This window comes from Drosophila erecta, unplaced genomic scaffold (genome assembly GCF_003286155.1).
Source record: "Drosophila erecta strain 14021-0224.00,06,07 unplaced genomic scaffold, DereRS2 tig00000218-arrow-arrow-pilon, whole genome shotgun sequence".
Lineage (NCBI taxonomy): Eukaryota > Metazoa > Arthropoda > Insecta > Diptera > Drosophilidae > Drosophila > Drosophila erecta.
Window position 1 is genome coordinate 252711 of NW_020825212.1, and position 19451 is coordinate 272161.

The window sequence follows — 19451 nt, forward strand, 5'->3', positions numbered from 1 at the left end:
CCAGCTGCCTATCGCCGTTCGCCCATCTCTACTACCCACTGTCTATAAAGTAGTGTGGGGGTGTGGGTACTGCAAAAAGTGCTTTAAATGTTGTTGCCACGGCCAAACTGACGAGGCGCCGCGTCCGTTGAGCCTCGTGTCCGCACCCGTGAGATCCGTGATCCCCAGGTCCGAGCTCTGGGCACCCGGAGCAGCCACAACGAGCGCAGAGTCCGACTGTTTTCGGTTCGTTTTCAGTTGATTTGCATAGACAGACCAGGCAAACAAACAAACAAACACATTGAAGCATATCGGGATTATACTATACCAACGCGAAAATAGGATAAACAGAAGGCGCACAAGTAGATAGACATCCTCTCGCCCCATTTGATTGCGGACCAGTTCAGCGCGCCATGTCGCAGGTGCTTAGCCCCCACAAGCAGGGCGTGGCGGCGGAGGCGGACGGGCTGGACTACACCAACAGCAGCTCGATTATCGAGTTCCTGGCCAAGGAGCAGGATTGCGGCGGAATACTGACCGATCCGGACCCGGAGTCCATATTCCAGGAGGTGAGTCGCCTGTCCGACAGCACTGACATGCGATCCGTGGATGAATTGCTGCAGGAAGCGGAGCGCCTGATCCAACAGCAGTTGCGTCTCGGCGGTCTGGCACCGAAAATGGATGGTTCCGGTCCTGTTGTTCCGCCCAAATCCCTCGGAGGAGAAGCTGCCACCGGTGGTGATGGCTCCTCCTCATCCCCGCAATCCTCGCCGCACAGCAGCATACGGCTGAATACACGCTATACCCATCGCATCGAGCATTTGACCGCTCCCTTGCCGCCAAAAACCGTCGCAGTCAATGGCAGAATCAGGCCCAGATCCGGTTCCAAATCGTCGGCCTCGCCCACATCCGTGCAGACGCCACTTGAAAGCAGCAATGGTTGTGGGTTCGCCGCTTTCGTGGATAACCTGCCATCGGAGTCAGTCATTTCCGAGGAGTCCACGCCCAAGGACATGAACATGGAGAACAATACGGCGGCCTTGGCGCAACTGCAACTCCAGGTCCAGGATAATACCGATGACGACGAGGATACGGTGAGTTCCAAAGCTTTGCAGGTTTATTTTCCAATCATTCCTATTTGCTTGTATTTGGTCAAGTGCTTGGTTACATTTCGAGTTAACTTTCTATCAAAAATATACTTTCTTGGAGATATTTCCCGAATTTATGGTGAAACCACATTATGTTTTGTGAATTACTGGAACTTTCTCAGGGAACTGTTAAATAGGCTGAAATCGTCTGATGACCCTTTTATTCCGCTCAAATAAATTCTCTAGTCGAAGTGTAGTAATAAATAGCGTAGATTCGTTTATTGCCCGCCGTACAGGATTCAAAGGATACAGCAGCCCACCCAAAGCACACACTCGCTCTCAGTCACCAAATCAGGCATTCAAACCAACATAAATAATCCTTCATGCACACATAGAGATTACACATTACACAAGGTGGGGGGTGTAAAAAAAAAAGCGACAGAGTTTACGATTTAAACACCGAAATGCGGCGGCCAGGATTGGGCGGCATTCAGCCGGACGAACTGGGGCCAATGGCCTGCGCCACCGTCTCCGCCACTGTCCAGCCCTCGAGAGCTGTGTCCTTGATGAAACGCGGCGGCAGGACAAATCCGTAGGCGCCACGATCCCTCAGCTCGATGGTGTACACATATTTGACACCCAGAGCGGCACGGCTCCAGTCATCGGATCCGCCGCCTGCGATTCCCAAGACTTCATGGGTGACCGCTGCCCTGTACGAAGTGCCCGTTTTCTGGAGGATTCGCTCCGCAGCCAAACTGCTCACTCGCTGCAGGACACTGGCATCCTTGACCTTGACGGCCTTGTACGCCCACGGATAAACGATCATCTGTCCGTAGCTGTGGTAGGTCAAATACGATTCCAGATTGTACTTCCGCTTGGCCAAAAACTCGGCCACCGCTCGCGTTTCCCGCTCCGAAGCTGGCGCGGATCCGCGGTACGTATCACTGCAGGGATTCGTCGACGAACCATAGCCATTCCAGCCGATGTCGAAGTTCCGATTGAGATCCACACCGCTGCATTGGGCGCGACGCGACGGCGAGCGATTCTTGCGCCACAGGCGATTCGTCGTCCGACTGTACTCGTAGCCATCGGGATTCATCACTGGCATTATGTACCAGGTGAGGCCGCGAATGTGCGCCGGCTGGTTCTCCCAGTCGGACATCAGCTGGTACAGGATGAAGGTCACCGTCGCGGGGCTGATCCATTCGCGGGCGTGGATGCCGCCGTCGATCCACACCTTCTTGTTCTCGCGGGGATTCTCCGAGATTCTGCGGCGATATATATCAAGATTTTTCGTTGGATTATTAAGCATTATATGCGTAGATTGGAAAAACGGCATAGTGCCAAAAAGTATGCAGCCTGTTTGGGTCACCGCTGTGAAGTACATGAGATGACTGCATACTTCTGGGCCTTTGGACACTTGAAACTATTTCTTCGGTTAGCCCATAAGGCGTCCACCCACCTGAGCACTTTCAGATCGCGACCCTCGGCCGTTTGGCCAATGGTATACAGTCGCACGATGTTGGGGAATTTGCTGCGGATCTCTCGCATAAAGCTATAGATGGTCTCCAGATCGTGGTAGTCCTTCCAGTGCATGCTGCTCCTGGCGGCCTTCTCTGTGGGTTGAAAGGAATTCGGTCAACTTTCCATTCGATACGTTGTATGTAGCCACTTCACTTACTTGTTCTGCCTCCGTGAGCGAACGAGCTGGACTGAATGCCTTCGAGCAGCTCCTCATCGATCATGGCTTGAATGTTGTGGGACAGAATCTGAGGATCCAGGCGATGGGCGGATAGGAAGCTGCGGGCGGCCTTCAGTTGATCCCTGGCAATGGAGATGTCCAGGAACTTGGAGTTCTCCTTCCAGATATTGCCGCCGAACTTCTGCTCCAGCATTTGGCCCACGGGCATACGCTGTTGCATCGCCTCCGAGATGTTGTAGATCCTCCAGAGCTGCGCCTCGTCGTACCGCTGGGGTATCTCGTTGGCATCCAGCTGGGTGAGCTGGGTGAGATTGGAGGGCAGCTCGTTGGCCAAGCTGGCTGCCACAGCTGCCGCAAGGAGCAGCATCAGCAGTTGAGTTTTCTGCGTCATCTTCGCGTTGTTGCTATCAGCAGGTTGACCTGGAAAAGTGACGCGGCAATCAGTAAACAGCGAAAAGTCATCAGCACGATGATAACAATCACCCAAAAACAGCTGCATTATTAGCTTCTGATCATTGGTAAAGGAAAAACTGGCCTTGGAAAACCGCAGTTATTGGACAAATATTATCTAGCGTAGCTTAATACGAACACTATAGTGTCACGATTTTCATATTGTTATTTATGGCATCTATTAAGCCGCTAGTTGCTACCAACAAATGGTAATATCCATTGCCAGTTGATTGCTCAACTCTAAAGGTTAAAATAGTACACACTTGTTTGGTTTGCAATAAAATCACGCTATTTATGATCAAAGTGCTGCCTTTTTCGAGTCACCTGTGGCTGGAGAATAAACAAACCTAGTTCAGCAAATTCAACAGAATTTGAATTTAACCTTGTCGATGGGCAAATTAAATGAAAACAATCGTACGTTCAACCAAATCGTTCATGTGCCGAGAACTAAATGAAAAACGAAACTATGTTCAAACTCCAACTGGTATCGGTGAAAATAATTGTTACAGCTAAAGTTCCTCTAATTACTAGCACAAAAAAAATAACGAAAAATAAAACAACAATGTTTCCGTTTCATTGTTATTGGCTAGAGTTATCTAGTAGTGTAAATTACTCGTGTGTGCTTGTCATTGCCAATAAGTAATTAAAAGTAGCAGATAGCCTTACTGGATGTGCTATCTTTCACATAGAACCGCACGTGAGTTTCAGGATCTTATTGTCCAAACAGAAGTGAATCTGAATCTATTGGCAAAGTGGTGAAATTAAAGTAATTAGTCATCAAGGCTAATTGTTCAAAAATATTTGTTTTTCTGCAGCTGTATGTGGCGTTTAGTATACAACTCAATCACTCAACTAATTTGCATTGTTTTACGGATTCGGATGGCATCGATCGATCGATCGTTTGATCGCTTGGATCGTTTGGATCGTTCGATCCGTGAATTCCCTGAGTTCTCAAAGTTCCGGGGTTTATTGTCTTATTGTTCATGTATATTCACACTGTTTTGTATGCACAGTGATGGATGACATGGCATATGGCGACTGCGTCTTAGTTACTGGACCCTAAGAACTAGATTATGGGCCTAGAAACTTTTCCTGGTCGTCTTACTGATTTCGAAACGCCGTGTTTAACGCTTATGTGCTAATTTCCCTGGCCCGTTTTTTTTGTTTAGTTTTTGTTTTCATTTCGGTTTTTTTATGGATGCGTATTTGTATTTTCGTGTTTATTTTCTTTTTATTGTCAGGCAGAAAGTGGCACTTGAACGTTGGGAGGGGGTCGTCTCCGTTTCTCTGAGTCTCTGAATCTCCGAACTGGTTCTCGGATCTCAGATCTCAGATCTCCGATCTCGGGAGTCGAATGTGGAGTACAAACACAGTTTCGGATTGGGTTTCGCTTTGTTTCGGTTTCATTTCGCTGCTGCTCACCTCGACCTTCGTGCCCCCCGTTCTCCTTCCATTAACTTGTGCGTTTATGCGTGCATTTCATTCCGAAAAGTAAACAGTTCAAGAATCATATCTCGGATTCAAAGTCTGAATCCACCCAGTTGAAGATTATATTCAATTTTACACGAAAGTATATCCAAAGCCCAATAAACTGCATAAAATGAGATGCGATATGAGAGTCGTTGATATAATGTTCTTTATGTCTGAAACTTAAGACACATTTTTCCTTCGGCACATTCGATCATGAAAAGATATCCTCTACCGATCGGAAAATATGAACTAAAATAAAATCTCTTAATTCGTTGACAAAGAGGCGTAAAAATTTATATTTCGCGTGAAATTATCTGATTTTTGTACTTTCGACGAATGCGAAAGACGTCAAAATTTCAGCTTATTCCGCTGAGTGGACAAATAATTAAATTTTAAAACCTGTTTTAAAATGAAGCCGGTGCGTTTCTCACTTCCTTGTTCGTTGTAACAGATTTATTTGTTTTTGAGTTTTACATAATCTGGCCTGCAGTCTTTACTAGAATCTCATCTCGCCTGGCATTCTTCTACAATCTTCACCCTCATTCATTTGCATTTCTCCCTTAGTTTTTCTTTTCTTCTTCGCAGTCTTTTTACTCGTCTTTCCTGCAATCTCCATTCCCGATGTTTTGCAATTCTTTCTTATGTTTGTAAGATCTACCCCTTTTCTTCGGGAGTCCTCCCTCTTTCACCTTAACTCTCTTCTCGTCTGAAGCTGTGCGCTTCACTTTCTTGCGAATTCTCCTCCCCTTTCTTCACTCAATTTCCTTTGCGTTCTTGCCTTATTTTTTCACTTTTGACCACTTAGTTTAGTTTATACTACTTTTGTTGCGTTCTTTCACTTTATTTTTGTTTTTTTTGAGTTTGTTGTTGCCTATTTCACTTACTGTTTTTTGTTGATTGCGATGCTGCGCCTGTTCTTCCTCTTCCCCCTCCAGTTGCCGGCTCTTCGGAAGAGAGTGCACTTGGGTGTGTGTGATTGTGTGCGTGTGTGGGAGAGAGTGTGTCGCTGGGCGAGCTGCAAACTTCGACTAAATGCTGATTGTATGCGCTTCAATTTTATATTGCCGCTCTGTCGGCGCAAGGGAGCCGTTATTAAAAAAAAACAAATTATTTAAAATAAAAAAATAAAAAAAATAAAAAACACAACAAACGAAACCGAGAATTACAAAACAACAACAAAGGCCCAAGAGTGTTGTAAATGTTTGCGCTGACCGACGACCGATCTTTAAAGCGATCGTCGCGTAAATGGAAATTGGAAATGGAAACGACGGCGACGCCGGCAGCAAGGCGGCAGCGCAGCTGCAGAGGCGGCGGCAGAGAGCGAGAGAGGAGGAAGAGTGCGAGAGGGAGAGGAGTTCCCCCAGTGCAGCACGCACACGCGCTATCTCTCTCTTTGGCATCTGCATCCGATTCATTATGATGTGGGGGTGTGGGTAGAGGGGGGTGGGGGTGGCGTAGACGCGAGAGGGAGAGAATGCATGGCCCACGCCCACGCCAGCAGCTGTCTCCCTTACACCCGCGACATTGACACTTTGACTCAGTCACACACATTGAAGTGCACTCGAATGCAATTAACGGTTTCGCACCGGGGACTGTCCACTTGCTAATTTACTTATGTATGTCCACTGAACATTCAAAGGGACCAAAATGCATTATTAGTCACGGCATCAGCGTGGAAAGACATTTTTTGCTACGCGGAACTCACTGGAAAGTTCACTTTTGTCTGGAAACCCTGATTTAACACTTCCGGTGTTTAAAGAAATTGACTATTATTCTGTGGGGCTAATCTCTTGCCAGTCTTGAGTCATCGGTGAACAAATGCGAACAAACTCTTGCTATCTCCAGGGATTTCCAAATATATTAAAAATCCCACTTCATGCTGCTGAGGTATTTTCAGTTCTTTGGGCTGACGATAAGCTCAATATCCGGTCGAATTGAATGCATAAACAATCTGGTATTGGGGCTTACAATTTCGTATTCAAAAGTGCACAGTTTAAGTACTATATAGCTTCGACTTGATTACACGTTTCAGTCACCTATTAAATTAAAACGTTGCTAAACTAATGGCTAGTTTTTACAAGTGTCTTGATAGTTTTGATTCATTGCACATGGTTATCAGTGGAAATACCCCGTGCATAAGAAGGTAGCGAAGGTGCAAAGTTGTCTATCCCGACATCTTCGATCATCATCATAACCGATAAAGATGATTGCCCATTATCCAACGTCGATCGCATGTAACGGAAATGAAAATCAAATTTAAAATTCACATTGTATTAGCAAGTTCAAGATATATATTCAAGATATATTCATATACATATGTATATGTATATATTCCCATCTCTTTTCGACTGCAGCTGAGTTTTGAACACAAGTGCGCTTGTAAATTGCATTTTCAATTGTATCACTAACTCAAAATCACCGCGTATGTGTGTGTGTGTTTAATGGGTTGTGTGATTGTGTGTCGAGGCGATTTTGACCCACTTGGCGAGTTTTACTTTCTTTTGCCTTTGATCAGCTGCCCCGCCCCCCGCCGCCCACAACTGTATTTTTTTTCGCCGCCAGGCATTATTTATTTTTGATTTGTTTCTGGCTTTTTTCCGGTGTTTCGCTTTTTTTTATTTCACCTTTTTGTGGTGCCCAGATTTTCACTTTTAACCCTTTTCTTCGAGAGTGCGGCCACAATGGTTGATTTTTTCAGGGCACCTTTCTTGTTTGCTGTCTGTTGATTGTACAGTAAGTGCTGGATACACGAACAGAAATTGTTATATATTCATGTACACAATCTTGGTATGTCCTATTCTTTATGCGTGGAAACTGCTTTCCGTTCTCTTGGTGGTTTCAGTGGCCCAGCGTCTTTTGTTTATTTTTCCATACATATCATGTTAATAATAATATTTTCGGTTTATTTACCTTATCGCTCAAATCACTTTCTTCGCTAGCTGGAAGCTTTGACTTTGACTTTGGCGATGGCCGCGGGCCTTTCGCTTAATTTCTATATGCATGCACAAAATAAATCCAATCAAATATGCAACAACAAGAAGCAGCGAGCAGCAAACAAAAAAAAAAAACAAAAATAATAATAATAAATAAATAAGGCGGTCACAGCTGAAAAACAAAACGTCGTAAGCGTTGTGGTTGGAGCTTACTGGTTTTTGAAACGCGATTGAAAGTGAAAGTTGGCGTCTCGCTCCCGCGCTCTCTTTCGCTCTCTATTGCCGCCCCTCTCGCTCCCAGCTTTCTTTTCTTCACTTCATTCTTGTTGGCCAAATTCGCCGCTCGCTTTTTGCCAACTTTACATAAGATCGTTAATGGATACTGGCGTTTACGATATACGCGATTGCGAAATCTATAATCGAATTTAGCAGCAAATCCAAAACGTGGCCCAAAAGCTTGCTGCTTCGCTCCCTGTCTCTCTTGCCACCTTCCATCCCCAAATCCCCCCAAAACAGAGACTCCCAAAGAAAGGTCCACTCTCGCCGGAGAATTCGATTATTAGACCGCCTTCAAAACTGTTCTACGCGCGAGCTTTTCTTGACCACTTCAGCCTGAAAGTATGCAGCTTACTTGAAATAAATTCAAAAGTAAATTGCTAAGAAATTGCTATTTATTTTCAATAATTTTCCAAATAAATATGTTCGAAGTTCCCTAAGATCCTGGTGCTTTAGTCCAGCGCTTATATACCAGTTTTCGTTACCAACTTGTAGATTATAATGGATTCTTGAATTGGGAATAGTTCCGTTTACTGCAATTGCTGGGCAATGGTGCGCAGGAACTCGAAGACCTCCTCGCCGGACTCCACGATGTAGTGCGGCGGCAGCAGGTAGCCATAGCGTCCCTGATCCTTGAGAAACATATTGAACACCAGTTGCGGGCCAATGCGATCCTGCACCCAATCGGCCGAGTTGCCCGGTCGCGCCAACTTCTGCCGATAACTGGTGCCCGAGGAGTACTCCGCCTGGTTGAGTCGCCTCAGTGCGAGAATCGCCCTCCTTGCTGTCTGCTTGAGATCCCGCTGATTCTCCGTCACGTAGTCCGCATCGCCCCAGGGATATGTGATGGCCTGTCCATAGGCGCCCAGGGACACATAGGCACCCAAATACTCGCGCATGCTGGAAAGGAAACTGCGCACAGCTCGACTCTCTGGCTCGGAGAAGCTGTGGGCGCCGTGGTAGAGATTCTTGCAGGGATTGCTCGTCGATCCGGTGCCGTCCCAGCCGTAACCGAAGTTTCGGTCCAAATTCACGCCATAGCAACCACTGGCACTGTCGTAGCCACGGTTTTTCGTCCACAGGCGATCCGTGTGGCGGGAGTACTGGTAGCCATCTGGATTTGCCAGCGGCAGGAAGTACCAATCGATGCGGCGCATCGCCTTCTCCGCCCTGCCCTGCCTCTGACCCTCATCCTGGGCCTTGCCCCAGAGATGGGTCAGCTTGGATATGGCGTATGTGAGGGCGGCAGGACTCAACCAATCCCTGGCCTGCAGACCAGCATCCACGAACACCGCCCAATTGTCGGGATTGCCATTGGAGACCCTGAAAAAGTTATGCTCTTCATACACTTCTACACATTTTGTTCTGATCGTGTGTTCTGATCCCAAACTGACCTGATGACCTCCAGTGGCCGCTTGTTGCGCGTGACCCCTATCTGGATTAGTTCCACATTTTCCGAGTAGGTTTCGAGCAGCGTCTGCAGGAACTGCTTGATGTCCGCCTGATCGTGGTAACGCCGCCAGTTCATCGTTGATCCCGGCACTTCCATCCATGGCAGCGAATTGTTGCGCACGGAATCCAATGGATGTTCCACGGCCGGAACTTCCACGTATGTCTCATCGATCGCCGATTCAATGTCGTCGATCATTATGTTGTAGCTGTAGCCCACCTTGTCCATGAACTTCCGGGCATCGGCCACATTGCGTTGCTCGATGAGGATGTCGATGCCATCCTGGTTGATATTCCACACCTCGCTGCCTGAAAGAAGACGAAAAGCATTAGGAAAGCTCGAAATTGCTTCTGAAAGCGCTTGATAAGCCGATGGCAATCGGTTAATGGCAATTCACATTCGATAGTAGCTTAGATATGTTTTTTCATACTTAAGTCTGATTTATTATGATAGTATTCATAGATTCATTTGATGACTAATGCGATTAATACGTTTATACCAAAGTGCCGCCAAAAGGCTCTCAGCTTCGGCTGTTCCAGCCGCGTTTCGTGGACTTTCCACAGCTGGCAGCCGTAGTATCGCTGTACATGGCTGCCATTTCGGTAGCGCCTGTTTATCTGGAACGAGGAGCCCGGCGACAGGAAGTCGAAACGTCGCAGATCCAACGGCGATAGCCACTGCAAGCCCTCCAGCGTGGACTCGTACAACTCGCTGCCATTGAGGTTCAGCAGGGCGAGGGGCAGACCAGAGATTCCGGAGATCTCCGGCACGGCAACGCTGCGCCAGAGCAGCAGCTTCTGGCCAAGAACCGATCCGATCAGGGCCGCAAACGTGAGCGCTTCCAGTGGCGGCATCTTCCGACTGAATCTGGGTTCTCCGCTTTGGGTTCTGGGCTAGCGGTTCTCTGATTTATGCCGAAAGCACAAATTTATGCGTGCCAATGCGTGCTTAGGTGGTCGAGTTGACCCGACCTGACCTGCCCTGACCCCTCCCCAAACGAGCCTCTCATCGTGACAGACGCGGAGAAGTCACTAGCAGCTAGCGATCGATTGGAGTTTCTACCACAATCTGAACGGGGTAACATTTCGCAATAGCTTTGTTAGTTGCTATGGCCAAAATGCTGCTTATTTTTTTTGTTGTAACTATTTTCAATGATCTGGTCAAAAGTCTGCGCTTTTTACGTAATGTAAGAATTTTATGACGGAAAATCTGAAAAACGACTTTTGCCAAATATTCGATATTTTCGATGGGAATTTTCATCATAACTTCGGTAAAAATTATCATAAAGATGAAAGAATAACAGATTTGAACAGCTAATTACCAAATCTAACCATTCCTATCACTTTTTGACTGATTTAGGGAAATTAAATTTTTTGAGAATTTTTGCATTTTTTGTAAGGGGTAACATCATCAAAATTTGCAAAAAATGGCAAAAAAAATTGAGTTCCCATTTTTGAACACAGTTCGATTGGAAATTTAATTACGAGCTCAACGAGGTATGGCATTCCATATTCAGACAATTATTTTTCAAGTTGTGACCAAAAAACTGATAATTTTATGACGGAAATTCCCAAAAACCACTTTTGGCAAATATTCGATATTTTCGATGGGAATTTTCATCATAACTTCGGTAAAAATTATCATAAAGATGAAAGAATAACAGATTTGAACAGCTAATTACCAAATCTAACCATTCCTATCACGTTTTGACCGATTTAGGGAAATTAAATTTTTTGAGAATTTTCGCATTTTTTGTAAGGGGTAACATCATCAAAATTTGCAAAAAATGGCAAAAAAATTGAGTTCCCATTTTTTAACGCAGTTCGATTGGAAATTTAATTACGAGCTCAACGAGGTATGGCATTCCATATTCAGACAATTATTTTTCAAGTTGTGACCAAAAAACTGATAATTTTATGACGGAAATTCCCAAAAACCACTTTTGGCAAATATTCGATATTTTCGATGGGAATTTTCATAATAACTTCGGTAAAAATTATCATAAAGATGAAAGAATAACAGATTTGAACAGCTAATTACCAAATCTAACCATTCCTATCACTTTTTGACTGATTTAGGGAAATTAAATTTTTTGAGAATTTTTGCATTTTTTGTAAGGGGTAACATCATCAAAATTTGCAAAAAATGGCAAAAAAAATTGAGTTCCCATTTTTGAACACAGTTCGATTGGAAATTTAATTACGAGCTCAACGAGGTATGGCATTCCATATTCAGACAATTATTTTTCAAGTTGTGACCAAAAAACTGATAATTTTATGACGGAAATTCCCAAAAACCACTTTTGGCAAATATTCGATATTTTCGATGGGAATTTTCATCATAACTTCGGTAAAAATTATCATAAAGATGAAAGAATAACAGATTTGAACAGCTAATTACCAAATCTAACCATTCCTATCACGTTTTGACCGATTTAGGGAAATTAAATTTTTTGAGAATTTTCGCATTTTTTGTAAGGGGTAACATCATCAAAATTTGCAAAAAATGGCAAAAAAATTGAGTTCCCATTTTTTAACGCAGTTCGATTGGAAATTTAATTACGAGCTCAACGAGGTATGGCATTCCATATTCAGACAATTATTTTTCAAGTTGTGACCAAAAAACTGATAATTTTATGACGGAAATTCCCAAAAACCACTTTTGGCAAATATTCGATATTTTCGATGGGAATTTTCATAATAACTTCGGTAAAAATTATCATAAAGATGAAAGAATAACAGATTTGAACAGCTAATTACCAAATCTAACCATTCCTATCACTTTTTGACTGATTTAGGGAAATTAAATTTTTTGAGAATTTTTGCATTTTTTGTAAGGGGTAACATCATCAAAATTTGCAAAAAATGGCAAAAAAATGGAGTTCCCATTTTTGAACACAGTTCGATTGGAAATTTAATTACGAGCTCAACGAGGTATGGCATTCCATATTCAGACAATTATTTTTCAAGTTGTGACCAAAAAACTGATAATTTTATGACGGAAATTCAAAAAAACCACTTTTGGCAAATATTCGATATTTTCGATGGGAATTTTCATCATAACTTCGTTAAAAATTATCATAAAGATGAAAGAATAACAGATTTGAACAGCTAATTACCAAATCTATCCATTCCTATCACGTTTTGACCGATTTAGGGAAATTAAATTTTTTGAGAATTTTCGCATTTTTTGTAAGGGGTAACATCATCAAAATTTGCAAAAAATGGCAAAAAAATTGAGTTCCCATTTTTTAACGCAGTTCCATTGGAAATTTAATTACGAGCTCAACGAGGTATGGCATTCCATATTCAGACAATTATTTTTCACGTTGTGACCAAAAAACTGATTATTTTATGACGGAAATTCCAAAAAAACACTTTTGACAAATATTCGATATTTTCGATGGGAATTTTCATCATAACTTCGGTAAAAATTATCATAAAAATGAAAGAATAACAGATTTGAACAGCTAATTACCAAATCTATCCATTCCTATCACGTTTTGACCGATTTAGGGAAATTAAATTTTTTGAGAATTTTCGCATTTTTTGTAAGGGGTAACATCATCAAAATTTGCAAAAAATGGCAAAAAAATTGAGTTCCCATTTTTTAACGCAGTTCGATTGGAAATTTAATTACGAGCTCAACGAGGTATGGCATTCCATATTCAGACAATTATTTTTCAAGTTGTGACCAAAAAACTGATTATTTTATGATGGAAATTGCGAAAAACGACTTTTGGCAAATATTCGATATTTTCGATGGGAATTTTCATCATAACTTCGGTAAAAATTATCATAAAGATGAAAGAATAACAGATTTGAACAGCTAATTACCAAATCTAACCATTCCTATCACTTTTTGACTGATTTAGGGAAATTAAATTTTTTGAGAATTTTTGCATTTTTTGTAAGGGGTAACATCATCAAAATTTGCAAAAAATGGCAAAAAAAATTGAGTTCCCATTTTTGAACACAGTTCGATTGGAAATTTAATTACGAGCTCAACGAGGTATGGCATTCCATATTCAGACAAATATTTTTGAAGTTGTGACCAAAAAACTAATAATTTTATGGATTTGAACGCCTCTCGATTAAAGGCGAAATTACGAGCTCAGAGAGGTAGGGCAATTTATTTTTGACCATTTTTCCATTGCTATGGCCAAAACACTGCATACGCAAGTGTAATTGCTAGTTCTAGTTTCTCGGCCGCGAGTGTGCGGCTGGCTTGACAATTTCTCCTCTTTTGTGTGGCTTGGCTGACTTCTGGAAAGGCCCTCCGGGGCATTAGTTTTAACTCACCGAATAAAGCGACCACCTCGTTGAATTGGGCATCCGGCGACGACACCACCTGTCGCTCCGCAGCCTCCTCAGCCAGCTCGTCGTCCTCCTCCCGCTCCTCCATGGATGAGCCCCGGGTGGCGTTGAAGTTCAGCTTCCACAGCTGCGCACCTCGGTAGCTCACATAGTTGGCATCCAATTCGCTGCGGAGTTCCGACGTTCTGACGCGTTCGGATGGGGGACTCATCGCCAAGGGGTGCAGATATCGCAGCAGGTGACCCACACCGCCGCCAAAGAATGGCAGCCTCGTTAGCTGACTATCGGTGCGTGCTAAATCCAGATGTGTTCTGCCGCCCACCTGCTCCAATTTCGCTGTAATTAGTAGCAGTAGCGGCAGCCACGCCCACTTCCAGGGAAGGCGGTGCATATTGTTGAAATATTTTGGAATAGGTATCGCTTGGTTTCTGGATTGCAGATCTGGCGGTGCGATCGATTGGGCAGTCGGTGCGGATTTAATGCGTTCGCAAATCGATCGGTGAGCCGCAGCCTCCGGCTAACGGATTTTCGCGTTCTCAATTCTCCATTCTCCATTCTTCGTTCGCCATTCTTCGTTTGCCATTCTCCGAGCCGCGTTCTTCGCGTCTTCCGCGGGCCATGTATTTACCTATTACTTGACCGATTCCCCAATTAAGGCCAACGCATTTGCATATTGACGGAATGCCGCTGATTTTGATGCTTTTCATTTCGGACTTTTACTTTGGTTGAGCTGCGACTGTCATACTGTTATACTGGTTAGAAGAAGGCAGCCAGCGATTCTTCATTTTGGCTTTGCTGTCTGCGCGTATAACAATTCATTTTCGGTTTTGTTTGTTTACTAATCGAAGTATTAACAATTCATTGCCCCAAGTTAAAACACATTAACGTTGTTCTCAATTATTTTAATTTTTTTTTATTTTTTCATTTTTCAATAAACATTTTTCAGTCTATTTAGATGAGCTTTTTTGTTTTTGTCTTGTGTGTTCTTGTGTGTGTGTACAATTTGTCTAGTTACAAGTAGAATAAATAAATAAATAAATAGTATTCATATAAATAGCAAAAAAAAAAAAAAATCATTAGGCTGATTTACAAAAATCGCATTGAGCTAAATGTCCGGACTAGTGGCCACGCCTCCGACTGCCACTGCTGTTCCTGGCCACCGATTTTCCGCGTCCCTGGGCAATGGCCCTGGCCACGGTGTCGGCAAAGGTCACGCCATCCTTGCCATTGTACTGGATGAACCTGGCGGGCAGGACGAAGCCATACCGTCCGGTGTCGCCCATTTCAATGGTGTAGGCGTACTTGATGCCCGCAATGCCCTTGGCCCAATCATCGGAGCCGCCGGCGGCGGGGTACAAGGTTGTGGCGGAGGATCCCACCGTATACTTCACGCCCGTCGACTTGGTGATGCTCTGGAATAGAACGAATACCATATTACAATTCCAGGCCTGTGGAGTAACACTCGATTTGAGGATAACTCACCGTTCCCGCCTGACGCGCCACACGATCCAGATCGGCGCGATCCTGGGTTAGCTGGTAGTCGTAGCCCCAAGGATACAGAATGTACTGGCCGTAGCTGTGGAACGAGAGGTACGCCTGGAAGGTTTCGCGCGGGAAGCCGCTGATGAACTTGGAGATGTAGAAGGTCTCCGGCTCGGAGAAGGCCTTGCTGCCGCGATATGTCTGCGAGCAGGGACTGGCGGAGGTGCCCTTGCCGCCCCACTTGTAGCCAAAGTTGCGATTCAGATCCACTCCGGGACACTGGCGACCATGGGCGCGCATGTTCTTGCGCCAGAGGCGATCGGTCGTGTGGGAGTACTCGTAGCCATCGGGATTGGCCACCGGATGGATGTACCAGTTGATGCTGCGCATGTGCTCGGGCAGATCCTCCCATCCCTCGACCAGCTGGTTGGCAATGTAGGTGACGGTGGCCGGACTGATCCATTCGCGTGCGTGCATGCCACCATCGATCCAGATGCCAGGATTACGCGCATTGCCATTGGAAATCCTATGGAAAGGCATATTTAACATTACATTGCATCAGTGGTTTTGTGGCCGCACTCACTTGAGAATCTTCAGCGGTCGCTTCTCCACCGAGTAGCCAATGATCTCCGTGGAGCAAATGTCCGGATAGGTTTTGGCCATGTAGTCAATGAAGCCGTGGATGTCCTCCAGGCGATGGTAGGCCTGCCAGGTGAGGCGATGTCCTGCGGGTAGTACAAAAAATACAAAGCAGATAAATATGCTGTCTTACCCCTTTGGTTCATTCAACTTGCTGTCAGTTCAATGCGGGAAAAGGGAGCTCGGCACTCTGACCCTCAACTTGAACCCAGAACCCTGAACCCAGAACCCTCGGCCCTGAACCCTCGAAGGAGACATCCTTGTCTTGGCGTCGTCTGGCGTCCCCGCTTCGCCGGCTATCGATTAAACAATAGCGTCTTGCAAGGACCTGGCCCCTTTCTCCGGGTGCGTTTTTCCCCTCCCCAAGTCCAGGGATTGGAGTTGGGGCAACGTGGCACGTGGCACGTTCCTATGGCAAAGCCACTTTGCGCTTGATGACTTTTCACACGCCCCTCGCCGAGTGCATTAAATGCTCGTTTGCGGCGACACCTCGCGTTGGAAAAAAAGGGTGGCACCGGCCTATCGCCTGTCAATCAAAAGCTCTTGCTCCGCCAAAAAAAAAAATAATAATAGAAAGGATGTATCCTTTTGCTGCACGGATAGCGTGTGTGTGATTCAAGACAACCCTCCTCTTGACAATAACTTGTGGGTTTTTTGGCTTTAAAAACACAGTTTGGATTTCTTCGCAAGAATAGTTAATGCAATTCTTCAGAATTCTGTTAAACTCACTCTTTGATTGCTTCATTTGTACTTACCCTTTCGGTTCTGGAGTTCGGCAATCTTCTCCGCCGGGGGATTCTCCTTTTCGATGACACGCTGCAGATTGTCGATGAGAACGATCCGGGAAAGATTGGCGGCGCGAATGTGGCGCTCGGCGGCGGCCAGAACTTGTGGCTTCAGCAGATAGTCCACCTCCTGCTTGACCTCCTTCCACAGTTGGCCATCTAAGAAATACGGCAAATAACATATGAGATTAGCTATCGAAGGTACCAGGGCATCAGATGGGGCACGCACCGTATTTGGACTGCAGCTCGTCGGCCATTCGCTTATCCTTGTCGGTCTGGACCACGATGCGCCACACTTGGGCGCCATCATAGCGCCGCAGATGGGCATTGAATGGCGACTCCTCCTCCGTCTTGGGCAGATCCGCTTCCGATGGCTGCTGCTGCAGGAAAGAGGCGTTGACGTAGTTCAGCACACTATCCTGGACCTGAATGGGTTGCGATGGCACCGGGGGTTGGGGCACCACCATGGGAATGATGGTGGTCAGCAGGGAGGATTCTATGGGCTTGGTTTCCTTCTCTGGCTGCTGGGCTTCCTTATCCACTTGCACTTCGTTTTGCGTGGAGTCGGATTGGATTTCATCTTCGATTTTGGATGGGATGTCAGCAGGAACTTCTGCAGGGACTTCAGCTGGGGCTTCCGCTGGAACATCGGCTTGAACTTGAGCTGGAAGATCGGCAGGGGCTACAGCTGGGATCTCGGCAGGGATCTCGGCTGGGATCTCGGCAGGGGTTTCAGCAGGGATCTCGGATGGGATCTCGGCAGGGATCTCAGCAGGGATCTCAGCAGGGATCTCGGCAGGGATTTCGGCAGGGATCTCAGCAGGAATCTCGGCAGGAATCTCAGCAGGGATCTCGGCAGGAATCTCAGCAGGAATCTCAGCAGGAATCTCGGCAGGGATCTCAGCAGGAATCTCGACAGGGATCTCGGCAGGGATATCAGCTGGAGTTTCCTCTGGTTTCACTTCGGTAATAGTTGGCTGAGCCTCGGCATCATTCTGGACCTGCTCCTCTGCCTTGGAATCTTCCTCGGGCTTGATTTCCTCCTCGGGCTTGGATTCTTCAAGGGGCTTGGCCTCCTCCTCCACTAGAACTTCCTCCTCAGGCTTGGCTTCCTCTGGAATTTCGGCTGGAGCAATCTCCGCTTGAATTTGTTGCTCTGGAGCAATCTCGACTGGCTCGTCATTCGAAGGTTGGGCAACATCCTGCTCAGTTTCATCGGCCAGGGTTTGCTGCTCGGCTTCTTTTTCCTTTTCCTGCTCAACTTCGGGAATTGCCTGCTCTTCAATGGCTTCTGTGACTGGGGACTGTTGGTCCTCGCTTTCCGGCTCTGGCTCCGGCTCCTGGTTATCACTGGCATCGGCCAGTTCTTCAGGCACCAGGTTGTCCATAGCGGCAGTTAGACCATCTTCAATGCCCTCGACCAGGGTTTCCATCAGGGATGCATCCGTGGTGTCCACCTCGTTATCACTGATTTTCTCAGCCTCGACTTCGGGTTCCTTTTCCGGCTGGGACTCTGCTTCTGGCTGGGATTCAGGCTCTGGCAGGGCATCCACTTCAGGCTGGGCTTCCACTTCAGGCTGGGTTTCGGGTTCTGATTGAGATTCGGCTTCAGGCTGGGATTCCACTTCTGGCTGGGGTTCCACTGCAGGATGGGCTTCTACTTCTGGCTGGGATTCCGCTTCAGGCTGGGATTCCGCTTCAGGCTGGGATTCCACTTCAGGCTGGGCCTCTATTTCTGCTTGTGGCTCCACTTCTAGTTGGGGCTCCAGCTCTGGTTGAGCTTCAATCTCTGGCTGAGCTTCAATCTCTGGCTGAGCTTCAATCTCTGGCTTCTTTTCCGCCTGTTCACCTTCAGATTCCGACTGGGGCTCCTCTGGTTGCACCTGTTCCGGCTGAGTTTCCGATTCCTCGGGCACTTGATCATCCATGGCCGCTTCGGATTCCTTTTCCAATTCCTCCAGGGCACTTTCGGTGGCAGCAGGAGATTCATCCTCTGGTTGCTCATCATCTAAGGGAACTGGTGCCGCTTCGGTGGCCAAGTCCACGGTTTGCTCCAGCTGAGCCTCCTGGCTAGCTGGTTTCATTAGGACCACATGTTCCTCGATGGACTCGTGCTGCTGCTGATCGTTCTCCGCGTCGTGCTCCGTTTCTGGCTGGGATTCGGCCACCGTAATGTCGCTGGGCAGCTCCACAAGTTGCATGGCCGGGCTGGAATCGCTCTCCAGCGCCAGCATATCGACGGAGGATGAGCCTGAGGGATCTGATTCGGGATCGGCCTCGATGGAGTTGCGATTGACATGCTCGGTGTCTTCCAGTTGGCTGGCCACCGTATCGGGCACCAGCATATACATGTCCGATGAGTCGGCGGAGGGAATGGAGGTGAGCTTCATGTCGTCCACGAGAACATCCTGCTGCTGTGATTGCTGCTGATCCGCTGGCAACTCGTTCCTTTCGAGAGCCAGGCGATCCAGCGCCATGGACGCCACCTGGCCAAAAGCCAGGACTAGGAGCATTGAGCCGATGGTGATTATTCTTTTGGGGGAAATCCCCTCGTTGGCAGCGCTGCCACGCGATCTCGCGTTGTACATCTTAGCGGGATCTGACTGTGAACCGTAATGAGACATGTCCCATTGGTGGAGTGGCGCTTTTATACCAACGCTGGGAAAGTATTGCCATTTCATTTTCGATATTTCTCTTCACGCTGCCGCCGCCGCAGCCGGCGTCGCTCTGCCGCTGCCGGCGTCGCTGCCCGCTTACACTGGCCATCAAAGAGTGGAACTTGTTATGTATGTTAATGTATGTTCCCAGTGTCCGAAGCCCGTGGCTCTCTTCCTTGTGAGCGACCGCGACGGTGCCCACGGCCCGCTCTTATGTTAATCCC

The 19451-nt window shown here is 46.4% G+C and overlaps 4 protein-coding genes across 5 annotated transcripts in view; 1 reads left to right on the plus strand and 3 right to left on the minus strand.

The window, feature by feature from the left end:
* LOC6551206 (centrosomal protein of 162 kDa) overlaps positions 1-19451 on the plus strand; it is a 27057-nt gene continuing 7606 nt past the window's right edge. Inside the window, exon 1 of the mRNA XM_001976977.3 lies at positions 1-1073. Coding sequence (XP_001977013.2) covers positions 393-1073 — 681 coding nt within the window. The 5' untranslated portion in view covers positions 1-392. The remainder of the gene's footprint in view (positions 1074-19451) is intronic.
* On the minus strand, positions 1320-5956 carry LOC6550844 (carboxypeptidase B). Its single transcript, XM_001976973.3, has 4 exons — positions 5574-5956; positions 2749-3189; positions 2530-2683; positions 1320-2335 (listed from the first exon to the last, which is right to left on the minus strand). The coding sequence occupies exons 2-4, from the start codon at positions 3158-3160 to the stop codon at positions 1558-1560; spliced, it is 1344 nt and encodes a 447-aa protein (XP_001977009.1). The 5' UTR covers positions 3161-3189; positions 5574-5956; the 3' UTR covers positions 1320-1557.
* Positions 8402-14121, minus strand: LOC6550845 (carboxypeptidase B). 2 transcript variants are annotated; one of them, XM_015155439.2, is made up of 4 exons: positions 13650-14055; positions 9848-10186; positions 9293-9656; positions 8402-9221 (listed from the first exon to the last, which is right to left on the minus strand). In XM_015155439.2, the coding sequence occupies exons 1-4, from the start codon at positions 14053-14055 to the stop codon at positions 8429-8431; spliced, it is 1902 nt and encodes a 633-aa protein (XP_015010925.2). In that variant the 3' UTR covers positions 8402-8428. The 2 variants fall into 2 exon arrangements, with proteins under 2 accessions (XP_015010925.2, XP_026838592.1); XM_026982791.1 differs by lacking the exon at positions 9848-10186 and having other exon boundaries at positions 13650-14121.
* Positions 14717-19212, minus strand: LOC6551205 (protein P200). The gene is made up of 5 exons (XM_026982789.1): positions 16800-19212; positions 16541-16729; positions 15730-15871; positions 15147-15672; positions 14717-15076 (listed from the first exon to the last, which is right to left on the minus strand). Exons 1-5 carry the CDS (start codon positions 19192-19194, stop codon positions 14783-14785), a joined length of 3546 nt encoding a protein of 1181 aa, XP_026838590.1. The 5' UTR covers positions 19195-19212; the 3' UTR covers positions 14717-14782.

Bases quoted from the DNA above. Each gene is read 5' to 3' on its own strand.
- LOC6550845 (XM_015155439.2), bottom strand. From the start codon at position 14,055: ATGCACCGCCTTCCCTGGAAGTGGGCGTGGCTGCCGCTACTGCTACTA. The intron at 10,187-13,649 runs GTGAGTTAAAAC...CGCCACTGGAAG, and splicing joins CGAGGTGGTCGCTTTATTCG to CGCTCACGTTTGCGGCCCTG. The intron at 9,222-9,292 runs GTCAGTTTGGGA...TAACTTTTTCAG, and splicing joins CGGCCACTGGAGGTCATCAG to GGTCTCCAATGGCAATCCCG.
- LOC6551205 (XM_026982789.1), bottom strand. From the start codon at position 19,194: ATGTCTCATTACGGTTCACAGTCAGATCCCGCTAAGATGTACAACGCG. The intron at 16,730-16,799 runs GTGCGTGCCCCA...CGTATTTCTTAG, and splicing joins CGAGCTGCAGTCCAAATACG to ATGGCCAACTGTGGAAGGAG. The intron at 15,872-16,540 runs GTAAGTACAAAT...TACTACCCGCAG, and splicing joins CGAACTCCAGAACCGAAAGG to GACATCGCCTCACCTGGCAG.
- LOC6550844 (XM_001976973.3), bottom strand. From the start codon at position 3,160: ATGACGCAGAAAACTCAACTGCTGATGCTGCTCCTTGCGGCAGCTGTG. The intron at 2,684-2,748 runs GTAAGTGAAGTG...TTCAACCCACAG, and splicing joins CGCTCACGGAGGCAGAACAA to AGAAGGCCGCCAGGAGCAGC. The intron at 2,336-2,529 runs GTGGGTGGACGC...ATATCGCCGCAG, and splicing joins CGCGATCTGAAAGTGCTCAG to AATCTCGGAGAATCCCCGCG.